The sequence below is a fragment of the Gymnodraco acuticeps genome, unplaced genomic scaffold (assembly GCF_902827175.1).
Source record: "Gymnodraco acuticeps unplaced genomic scaffold, fGymAcu1.1, whole genome shotgun sequence".
NCBI lineage: Eukaryota > Metazoa > Chordata > Actinopteri > Perciformes > Bathydraconidae > Gymnodraco > Gymnodraco acuticeps.
The window spans coordinates 125,576-137,850 of NW_022990801.1; the positions used below are offsets into that span (position 1 = coordinate 125,576).

Genomic DNA, 12,275 nt, shown 5'->3' on the forward strand with positions numbered 1-12,275 from the left:
GGTTTTTATGAATGTAAACGGTCTGCAGAGTCAAAACCCTCAAAGTACACCCTGTAGCGAGTAAAACTCTAACACAGAAAATACCTCCCCAAAACGCCTCGTTGGAGATACGTCACTGTCCATTTGATTCTTCCGGGTACATCATGATGTCATGTCGTCCCCGGAACGAAATGGACCAATCCGTGGAGCCGTTACGTTACGTCCGCGGAGCCGTTACGTTAAGCCCCCACTGATTGGTCCAAATTGACCAATCCACAGACTTCCTCACACACACACTCAGTGCAGGCAGCTCTGCTGATCTCTCCTCCCTGGCTGCAGGCTAATAACAGACAGTTGGGATCGCGGCGAAATTCTCTCTGCAGACCCATTCTCTCTGCAGACCCATTCTCTCTGCAGACCCATTCTCTCTGCAGACCCATTCTCACAGCGTTTATCAACCTTTTTCTTACTCAATATCAAGCCACACTTATTGTTTTTACTTCGGCTGTGACTTTGTGTGCTCAGGACGAGTTTGGCTGTGTTTCGATGTGTATCGCTAAACAAGGAAATCACACCTCCACGGAGCTCAGCGCGATTCACAACGTCCCGACTGGTCCCGACCAATCGGAGCACACTGGGCTCACAGGGAGGGGGGGGCAAGAGCTGCAACGAGCCGTTTAGTGGAGAGAGTGAATACACGTACTTTACAGAGATGCTGTATGCGAAACAATGTGAGTTTGGAAAATTGCACAGTATAAATCTATTCTAGTAGACCTCAACAATGGAATTATGATCAGTGGAAATGGCCATGACATGGGACCTTTAAAAATGTCTTGTAAAAATGACCGAAAACATATGATGGTCTTCTAGAAGGTGATGCATTGCTGCGGATTAAACTATTCAACAGTTTATAAAGGAGGTAAGAACATCTACAGCAGTATTTTGCAGTGGGGTATTAGTACTTTAACTGCAGATAAGGATCATAATACTTCCATTACCACTGAGAACAATGTTGTGTATCTACCAGAGGTGTGGACTCGAGTCACATGACTTGGACTCGAGTCAGACTCGAGTCACCAATTTGATGACTTGAGACTCGACTTGACAAAATCACAAAACACTTGCGACTCGACTTGGACTTGAACACCAATGACTCGGGACTTGACTTGGACTTGAGCCTTCTGACTTGAGGTGACTTGATCATTTAATTCAGAGGTCTCCAACACGCCGATCGCGAGCTGCCGCTAGAAGAGCAGAATCTTCAGCTGCTCCTACTCTTGCTGAGAATCCTTGCAGGCAGGGGCGGGACTTTATTTAGCTGGGCCACCATGCGCCCAATCATATGCGAGGACACACTAGGATCATACCATTATGTGAAAGAAGGGTGGGGGGCACAGCAGGTATAGTGGTACAGGCCAGCTGCACAGAGCGACGGGGAGACGGATTTAAATGCAAGCGCGTCGGAAAAAGTCAAGAAATTAGCGAAAACCGGAAAAAAAAGCAGCATCTGGCTGCTTTTCAATGATATTCAAGAAAGCAAAGCTGAGTGCAGGATTTGTAAAATGAAAATAACCTTTTTTGGTTACCTTTATTTTGGTAACCACTCAGGATTTACTGTCAGAGGTGGGAGAAGTTCAGATCTTGTACTTGAGTACAAAAGTAGTGTAGGAATAGTCGGTTACAATAAAAAGTCCTGCATTCAAAATGTTACAAGTAAAAGTACAAAAGTATTAGCATCAAAATATAGTTAAAGTACCACCTGCAGAGGGATCTAGATGCAGGTGTTCTTTTCCCCATAGGGGATAATGTGCCTGGCTGCACATTATCCCTGGCATAAAGATAGATTGTGGGTCCCTTACAACATGTTGTACACAGTGGAAATAAACATTCTGGTTACCTCAACATCAGGGATCTTATACATTAAACTCCTTCTGAATCAAACTGTCACGGTAGCCTTACCTTACTGATCCCTCTTAAAATAGAAAAACACACGTTACTTTACTTAATGTGACTAATAAAGAGCAGTTTGATTATTAAGTATTATTCTGTTGATCGATGTCATTACATTTGGTGAAAAACACATAATGACTTGTTTATGACTCGTTTTGTCAAAGTTTAGGACTTGGACTTGACTTGAACTTGCCCATCCTGACTTGAGACTTGACTTGAACTTGAGCGCAAAGACTTGAGACTTGACTCGGACTTGCAAAACAATGACTTGGTCCCACCTCTGGTATCTACCGTACATTAAAGCTTGTATCTTATTTCATATCTGCACTTTACGGGAACAGTAAAAAGCCAAATCTTTTCTCGTCTCCATTAGATATTATGAGTGGGAATCAACTCGTCCCTGTAATTGGAATCAGCAGCTGTAATGAAACGTACAAATGATAAAAATGAATCCTCAGGTGAAGGTAATGTTTGGTACAGTAAAACGTGGATCAGCAGCTGTGAAGGCTCTGAGCAGAATCACACAAACCATCCTGGCCTTCTGCCCACTATCTAATCTCCTCTTCCTCCTCTTCCTCCTCTTCCTCTCACTACCTGTGATTTATGGCTCTGCTATGAAAGGTGAAGGCAACAACCGGTGCAGCAGCAGAGAGACAGTGATATCTGGGACAGCATTTCCCATTTGGTTTCTCTCAGCTGTTTTTTTCAATCTCACCCTGCTGCTGTTAAACTACTGAATTTCCCCACGGGGATTAATTAAGGTCCATCTTATCTTATCTTATCTTATATGCAAGTGGTTAAGGACGAGGGGGTGTTATGGTTTAATGCTGGGGATGTTTTGATGATGCCTAATGGAATTTAAGGGTGGGACCAGTTGGCTTTTCTCTCTAGTGGGACTGTGAGCTGTGTTCGGGGTGCAGAACTTCTCTATCCTCTGAGGAGGGAGTCGCTCTGTTCCTACATTTGAGATCGATTTCACTTTCTTTATGACTTTATTAAATATAACAAAAGACAAACTTTGTCCATTTATCAGTTTCTCTTAAGAATTTCCTCCACATTTTACTTTTATGTATGCACCGTGACACCAAGTCAAATTCCTCGTACGTATCAACCTACCTGGTAATAAACCTGATTCTGACGTGTCTCCCTCTCTGTCTTATGAATCTCCAAAGATGAGCTGGAGGACAAAGACAGGGATTTTCTTGGTTTTGCTACCTAGAAAAGCTGCAGAAAATGGACGATGTGTGTCCCTCTCTGCAGGTACGGAGACATGGTTCCTAACACCATCGCCGGGAAGATCTTCGGCTCCATCTGCTCGCTCAGCGGCGTGCTGGTGATCGCTCTGCCCGTCCCCGTCATCGTGTCCAACTTCAGCCGGATCTACCACCAGAACCAGAGGGCGGACAAGATGAGGGCGCAGCAGGTCGGTTACTAAGACCACTTAAAGAATAAATAATGATATGTTATGTTGATGAAGAGAATAGTGAAACATGTCACGACGATGTGGTTAAATGTCTTGTTTGTGTCAGTCCAAAGGCAAAGTATAGACCAGGGATGTCCACACCTTTTCCACTGAGGGCCACATACAGAAACATATATATATGAAGGGTTGGGCCACTCACTAGAGCAGTGTTTCTCAAACTTTTTCATACCAAGGACCACTTAACCAATACAAAAACACTCGCGGACGACCTAACTCCACAAATATCAAAAAACACATCGTTTTTCTAGAACAGATTACAAATCGCCTGAAAATGGTACAAACAAGTGGCAACATGTGTGACGAAGGTGTTGCGCTGGGCTATATCATGCAATCGAAAGTGAAACTTAACCACGCTCCTTTGCGGAGATATTTCCGCGAGAGTGAGGAAAACTGAAATTAATGTATTTATTTCAAATGTGAAATGTTACCAATATACTCACGGACCACTAGGGGGCGCTCACGGACCACACTTTGAGAAGAACTGCGACTGGAGGTATACTGCCTCATAAGTTCAGTTATAAAATGCTTTTTACTTTATTGTGTTAGCAGCTCATCCCTTAAAACAGAAGCTTCAGATTGATTATCATGAGAGGAAATATGAAGGGTAGATTTGAAGGTTGTTATGAACATTTGTTATTGGGCTTTTTTCTTATCAACTTGAACATGTTTTCAACTTTAATGGACTGAATTTATTTGAAAGTTGGTCTTATTAACACGTGAAAACTGTGTAATATATTTGAACATGTATATTTAAGAAGAACAATATAAGACAAGCAGAAGTTTATTATACTTCAGTCATTATACTTTTTGAATTAGCTGAGGGTCAAAATAGTCCGCGGGCCGTAGTTTAGACACCCCTGGTATATACAGTTAAAGATTCAAGGCTTTTACTGTCATGTGTACATAGCTACAGTGTAGTTATGACAATGAAAATCTTAGGTCACAGGCTCCTCCAGCAGTGCAACACAATACAACAGATAATAGTGCAAGTAAAGAAAATAGAATATAATAGAAATAGTGCAGAATAGTCTCTATGCAGTCATTTGAACATTGATATAAGTGGCAAACAGATGAATGTTATGGACGTTCTTTCAAAAGTGCAGGTGTTTAACAGTCGTATGGCCTGAGGGATGAAACTGTCTCTGAGTCTGGTGGTTTTAGACCTGATGTTGCTCATGAGAATTAAGAATAACTAATGATAAGTTAATAAAGATAACAGTGAAACATGTCAAGAGGATGTTGGTAAAGGTCTTGTTTTTGTCAGTCCAAAGCACAAAGTATATATAGTATATATATATTATATATGTATGAAAGAAAATGGTCCCTACTTATATACATTATATTTTCAGTCAGAGAAACAGTTTTTTATTTCCTGCAGAGCCTCGAACTATTCACATTTCTGGATGTACCCTATAAACTCTCATCCAAAAAGAAATGTGATTCACCAGACAAGAGATGAAGTCTGACAGGCTTTAACCTTAATACTCCTCTGTGTGTGTGTGTGTGTTGTGTGTGGTGTGTGTGTGTGTGTGTGTGTGTGTGTGTGTGTGTGTGTGTGTGTGTGTGTGTGTGTGTGTGTGTGTGTGTGTGTGTGTGTGTTGTGTGTGTGTGTGTGTGTGTGTGTGTGTGTGTGTGTGTGTGTGTGTGTGTGTGTGTGTGTGTGTGTGTGTGTGTGTGTGTGTGTGAGATGTGCTGACGGTGCTCTTCTTCTCTCTCTGTCCAACAGAAAGTGCGTATGGCTCGGATCCGCATGGCGAAGAGAGGAACAGCCAACGCCTTCCTCCAGTACAAAGAGGACCGAAACATCGGGGTGAGACACACACACACTGTCAGTCGATAGTTTCTCACTATCGAGCAGGAAGGGTGGATTACGGTCCGGTTACCTCAGACAGTGATGGAGCGAGGTGGAAAGAGGACCAAAGAACAGATAGAAAATGAGAAAGACAGGCACTTTTTTTATTATATAAAAACCACAATTTAACTACAAAGTGCTTCTAGATCCTTTTACAAAAAATATAATGTCTAAGGGCCAAAAAACATTATAAAAGGACATTTAAATACAATTAAAAAATGTCATAAAAGAGCCCAGCAATCAATCATAATCGTTTTTTTAACATACATACATATAGTCTGAACTACAAACTCCTCTTTAACTTAATTAGTTCATTTATTTTGGTGATTTTAAATCTTCATTATCCAATGTTGTTTTTGTTTTTGTTTATTTATTAATTTATTGTCGATTGTGGTTGTCTAGCCTTATACAGGTGATATGTGCTAGTTAACTAATTTGCATATATTTGTGTTTTTTATTGTGTGTGTGTGTGTGTGTGTGTGTGTGTGTGTGTGGTGTGTGTGTGTGTGTGTGTGTGTGTGTGTGTGTGTGTGTGTGTGTGTGTGTGTGTGTGTGTGTGTGTGTGCGTGTGTGTGTGTGTGTGTGTGTGTGTGTGTCTGGTGTGTAGGACCCTGACGGCTGTGTGAAGAACAGATCAGCGTTCGACCAACAACACAACCACCTGCTGCACTGTCTGGAAAAAACTACGGTGAGGAACCAAAACATGTCACATATTCAGCTAAATATTCAGAGCAAGAACCAACACTCTGGCACCAAGACTCGGCCCTCGTTTGAATACAGATCTGCAGACAGACCTGTTTTACCATCAGTGCTCGACACTAATGGCGTCTTATGAGAGGCAGAAAAAGTCTTTAGGACGCTTTAAACTCACTGTCAACGAGTCGAGGGGATGCAGCTTGATTATTCTACATTATGATCAACACATCTGTGTTAAATCAGCAGAAGGAGAGTTAGTTCTCACCGTGGTCTCTACTTCACTGGTATTTGTATCCGCTACTACATGGTTCTGGTGTCATGAGATATGCACAGAGACCTGAAGTTCAGATCTGCTTTCACAGTTTTTGGACAGAAGTTGTTAAAACATCTCTCAAAATCTCACTCAAATTTTAAATGTACGTTTATTCAGGAAATTATTAAACGGTTCAATATTCATATCACTCCGGATTAATACTGTTCCTCTGTGCAATTTGAGGATTATTTTAGTTTGTAGCAATAATATCATCATTATTAATTAACACATCAAAGTCAACTTTATTGTCAATCTTTCAAGAGATCGAAATACCGTTTCCCACAATCCCGAAAACACAAATACAAATATATATAAAAATATGTATACAAAGATGTATATCCTATACACAATCAACAGACACATTTATACACATATACATATTCGTTGTTTTTATAAACTGCAATACAATGTGATAATGTGACCCCCCCCCCTCTCTGACAGAACCATGAGTTCACCAACGAGATGAACTACAGCGAGCTGTGCATGACGGAGTCGGTGGGCTTTAAGACGAGTCGCAGCACGTCCCTCTCCAGCCACCAGGGGGCGCAGAACAACTCGTCCGGCTGCTGCCCGCGCCGCGCCCGCCGCCGCGCTGCCATGAGGCTCGCCAACTCCACCGTGTCCGTGAGCCGGGGCAGCGTGCAGGAGCTGGACACGCTGCACCTGAAGACCACCTGCATACCCCCTCAGACGTAAAGACCACCAGCACTGACATAAATGATTCGTCTATTCTAACATTATTAGAATGGAGCGGTGCAGGGATGACGGATTTATCTGGAAGGAAGCTGCTGGTTCCCTCGAGACAAAGCAACGGGATTTCTCCATAGGATTTTGGAAAATAGCTCGAAATAAGATCTGTGGAAAACGAGCCTGTTTGATAAATGCACGTTTTGTTCAGCCGGATCATCTCCACATGTCTACCCTACTTTTATAATGTTCAAATCATAAATCTAATCTCCAGAAGCAAAATGCTAACGTTATGCTACAAAGGAACTACAGCCGAGTCCAGCAGCACGACTTCAACGTCACGCCAACTTCAGATCCATATTCAAACACACAGATTCTAGATGGTACGAGTTGAAGCGTTAGTTTGAACAGTTAGCAGGAGGCAGGGACTGGCTTTCAAGCAGAACAGAAACTAACTTAGAGGAGTGTTTACGTGTTCGGCGTAATGACGTACAACGTCCTCGACAACTTCTGTAGTCCTATTCAGCCACTTGGTAACAACCATCGTTTCTCAGACACGTCAACTCTTCAGAAATCACCAGTGGGGTCACTGCTGATGGATTTAATGTCGTAGAACAAAACGTGATCCGTCTCTTCAATGTGTCTCAACCACAGAGCTTAGTTCAGATAGTTTCCTAAATCCTATGGAGAGATCCCATTGGCTCTGAGACGAGGGAACAGGAAGTGGTGAAATGCTGACTCACTTCCTGGTTTTAGGATTCGTTCCTGCACCGCTCTATTATACCATTTATAATAAAACAAGTGTGAAACATTTCCATTAACTCCAAAGTGTTGCAAAAATCTACATTTTAATCAAAAAATATGGATGTATTTATTTGCAAAGATATTTGTACACAACCAAATACTCTGCTTTAATTAAAGCTGAGGAGTTTAGCCTTTAAAAAAAATCCTTGAGAAAATGAGTGGTCTTTTTTGCTCATTAACAATAAAACCATATATGTTGTGTTCCTCTTCCTCTCCTCAGCCGCTCCAGTCTGAACGCCCAGATGTGCGACATGAAGCTGAACTGCGGGGATCCGGACTTCACGGCCGCCATCATCAGCATCCCAACCCCCCCCGCCAACTCCCCCGACGAGAGCCTCCCCCCCTCGCCCGCCCCCATGCTGGGCATCCTGAGAAACACCCGGGCCACGGCCTACATCCAGGACTCCGTCAAGATCTCCTCCTTATAACCTCCGACCTCCTTCCTCCTCCGTTAGTAACCCACTCTTCCCTACCTCCTATTCCCTAATAACCTCCATCTGAACCCCTGATCCTGAACGCAGGGCACTGAGGCGGAGATCTTGGGGCGAAATACAGATACTTTGGGTTTTCTCTCACTTCCTTTTCCCTTTTTTTGTGGATTAATGGAGATAAGCTTGAGAAAAAGTGGTAGAAAATAAAGGAAAAGACGCAAAACTGGAGCTAGGAAATCAACTTAAGGGATGAACTAATAGGTTTTTTTCTGGATCCTTCCCTTATGCATTTTGCCCCGTCACGCACCCCCTCCCCTGCACAGTGTGGACCCTTTGAATCTCATTGCACAAATCTCGCTGGGGTTCAAACGACAGAAAAGAAGCCAAGACTCCCAAAGAAAACATTTAGCGTCCCGAAACATGTGACATCGGGTCGATTCTGAGTGCCACTGAACGTAACGCTTTACAATGGGGAACGAAATGACCCAAAGGAAGACAAGTTGACGGGTTGGTCTCAGAAACAAATCTGAAGGACTGTCGGACTAGACTCACCTGTGATTGGAACAAGACGATCTGTAGACAACCCAACAACCCTCAGCGGCTCCTTTAGCTACAACTACTTTACTTTGGATGTTTTAGGTTGCGGGGAAATACGTGAGAGGAAAACCAAAACACGTACGGATCGGTGTTTTGGCTTTATTCCAAGCAGGATGGTTTCGAAAGACCTTTGAGCCTGAGTGCAATGACAACAATACTCAGTTGGACCTCTTAAGCTTGAAATGTACAGGATGGAGGTTGAGAAAAAACCCCAAATATCTACAAGAAGAGGATGAAACATGAATCCCAAATCCGATGGAGTTCAGGAGTAATGGATGGTCTCTTCACTGGCTCTGGTTCAGCAGCTGAAGCCCCTTCTGGTCACATTTTAAGGAGAAGTAATGAAACTTTGATCAGAATCCAGATGGACGACGGGGGAAGAAACTTGAAAATGTGTGGAACCAGACGCTGCTAAAAACGCATGAATATCAAACTGATGTCTGCCGAGCCTTTTCACATCCCTACACTGAGCTGATCTGAACTCTAAGAAGCTGAATCGAGCAAAAACTGAGCAGCGCTGGACTGGGTTTTTCTAAAAAGGGACTTAAGATTCTGGGCTGGATTCATCTGGTCTGAGATGGACTCGTCTGGTCTGGCTGTAGCTTCTCACTGACGTCCAGACCGGGGAAGCCTTTTACTTTTTCAAAATATGCAACATTACAACAAGCAGGAAAAATAGCATCAACAAATGAACATAGTAATACCAATAATAATAATGTGTGTGTTATAAAAGAAACTACAGTAATTATTGCAGGGAAAGTAAAGCAACGTAGACATCCTCTTGTTGTTCGATCTCTTCAGAGAGAACAGGACGAGTTCTCTGCAATACATTAATGCAGCGGGAGAGGAAACAAAACGCCGAAATATCCTCAGCGATGTCAGCCGGTGACGTGCATTCTGGGTAAAAAAGAGTTGTTTTTAACTTAATCATGAAGGTGGTGAAGATCCATCTGCAGAAGTTGACATCAAAGTCACTTATGTATTTATAATGGGTGCTCCATCTTGAGCGTCAGCAGTGGAAAGTAACCCCTTAATATGAAGAGCTACGCATGTGAAGTGTGCAAAGACAGGAGCGTTACTTTAGGCGTGCGCCCTCATACCAAAATGCAGATTTCACCCGTAAAATGCTAAAGTGATGCCAGAAAACAATATTTCTGTTCATCAAAAATGGTATAATTACTGTCAAATTGTGTCAAATAGAGCGTCCAGTAGGTCTGCAGCAGGCTGACACTGAAACTGATATTTCTGAGTTTCTTTTACTGTCCTTTTCTCTGTAGAGGAAGTAGAGAAACCGTAACTCGAGATTTCTTTGATGTTTGAGGTGCAATATATGACTCAGCGGTTTTAAGACATGAAGACACTTTTATTTTCAGCTTCGCTCTAATGCAGGAGAGTCCAAACTTTAAAGTTATAAGTTAGCAAAATCAATCCAATGTAGGTCATTTGTTGGAGCAGGGTATATCTCGTGCACAGAAAACATCAAGTTAAATGTATCTATATAGCACATTTAAAACAACCTCAGTGGACCAAAGTGCTTTCCTGTTTTAAAATAAGACAATCAGAAATCAATAAAAGATTAAAGACATCATTGTACACGGGTAAAGATAGATCAAACGAAAATAAATACAATAAACGTTACAGTATAAATCAATTAAAACCAAGATAGCTTGCTGGGGCTGAACGCCAGAGGAGACATGGGTTTAGTATGAAGTAAAGCTACTTTAAAGAGTCCTCTCCTGCTGATGTTCAGGTGTATATCAGTATGTAGTGTCTCTACTTTAAAGAGTCCTCTCCTGCTGATGTTCAGGTGTATATCAGTATGTAGTGTCTCTACTTTAAAGAGTCCTCTCCTGCTGATGTTCAGGCGTATATCAGTATGTAGTGTCTATACTTTAAAGAGTCCTCTACTGCTGATGTTCAGGTGAATATCAGTATGTAGAGTCTCTACTTTAAAGAGTCCTCTCCTGCTGATGTTCAGGTGTATATCAGTATGTAGTGTCTCTACTTTAAAGAGTCCTCTCCTGCTGATGTTCAGGTGTATATCAGTATTAGTGTCTCTACTTTAAAGAGTCCTCTCCTGCTGATGTTCAGGTGTATATCAGTATTTAGTGTCTCTACTTAAAGAGTCCTCTCCTGCTGATGTTCAGGTGTATATCAGTATTTAGTGTCTTCTACTTTAAAGAGTCCTCTCCTGCTGATGTTCAGGTGTATATCAGTGTGTAGTGTCACTACTTTAAAGAGTCCTCTCCTGCTGATGTTCAGGTGTATATCAGTGTGTAGTGTCACTACTTTAAAGAGTCCTCTCCTGCTGATGTTCAGGTGTATATCAGTATGAAGTGTCTCTACTTTAAAGAGTTCTCTCCTGCTGATGTTCAGGTGTATATCAGTGTGTAGTGTCACTACTTTAAAGAGTCCTCTCCTGCTGATGTTCAGGTGTATATCAGTATGAAGTGTCTCTACTTTAAAGAGTCCACTCCTGCTGATGTTCAGGTGTATATCAGTATGTAGTGTCTCTACTTTAAAGAGTGCTCTCCTGCTGATGTTCAGGTGTATATCAGTATGTAGTGGTCTCTACTTTAAAGAGTCCTCTCCTGCTGATGTTCAGGTGTATATCAGTATGTAGTGTCTCTACTTTAAAGAGTCCTCTCCTGCTGATGTTCAGGTGTATATCAGTATGTAGTGTCTCTACTTTAAAGAGTCCTCTCCTGCTGATGTTCAGGTGTATATCAGTATGTAGTGTCTCTACTTTAAAGAGTCCTCTCCTGCTGATGTTCAGGTGTATATCAGTATTTAGTGTCTCTACTTTAAAGGTCCTCTCCTGCTGATGTTCAGGTGTATATCAGTATTTAGTGTCTCTACTTTAAAGAGTCCTCTCCTGCCTTGATGTTCAGGTGTATCAGTATGTAGTGTCTCTACTTAAAGAGTCCTCTCCTGCTGATGTTCAGGTGTATATCAGTATTTAGTGTCTCTACTTTAAAGAGTCCTCTCCTGCTGATGTTCAGGTGTATATCAGTATTTAGGTCTTTTTATTACCTTGTAATAGTAGTCCTCTCCTGCTGATGTTCAGGTGTATATCAGTATTGTAGTGTCCTCTACTTTAAAGAGTCCCTCTCCTGCTGATGTTCAGGTGTATATCATGTATGTAGTGTCCTACTTTAAAGAGTCCTCTCCTGCTGATGTTCAGGTGTATATCAGTGGTGTAGTGTCACTACTTTAAAGAGTCCTCTCCTGCTGAGTGTTCAGGTGTATATCATGTGTGTAGTGTCCTACTTTAAAGAGTCCTCTCTGCTGATGTTTCAGGGTATATCAGTATGAAGTGTCCTACTTTAAAGAGTTCTCTCCTGCTGATTGTCAGGTGTAGATCAGTGTGTAAGTGTCACTACTTTAAAGAGTCCTCTCCTGCTGATGTTCAGGTGTATATCAGTATGAAGTGTCTTCTACTTTAAAGAGGTCCACTCTGCTGATGTTCAGGTGTATATCAGT

General features: G+C 42.0%; 1 protein-coding gene across 2 annotated transcripts in view; it reads left to right on the top strand.

Moving 5' to 3' along the window:
- Positions 1 to 10,594, top strand: part of kcnd1 (potassium voltage-gated channel, Shal-related subfamily, member 1) — a 92,124-nt gene extending 81,530 nt beyond the window's left edge. For both annotated transcript variants that reach the window (XM_034232788.1, XM_034232790.1), the window contains exons 5-9: positions 3,190 to 3,352; positions 5,139 to 5,222; positions 5,872 to 5,952; positions 6,715 to 6,965; positions 7,985 to 10,594. In XM_034232788.1, the coding sequence (XP_034088679.1) occupies positions 3,190 to 3,352; positions 5,139 to 5,222; positions 5,872 to 5,952; positions 6,715 to 6,965; positions 7,985 to 8,192 (787 nt within the window). In that variant the 3' untranslated portion in view covers positions 8,193 to 10,594. The remainder of the gene's footprint in view (positions 1 to 3,189; positions 3,353 to 5,138; positions 5,223 to 5,871; positions 5,953 to 6,714; positions 6,966 to 7,984) is intronic.
- Positions 10,595 to 12,275: the final 1,681 nt, after the last annotated feature.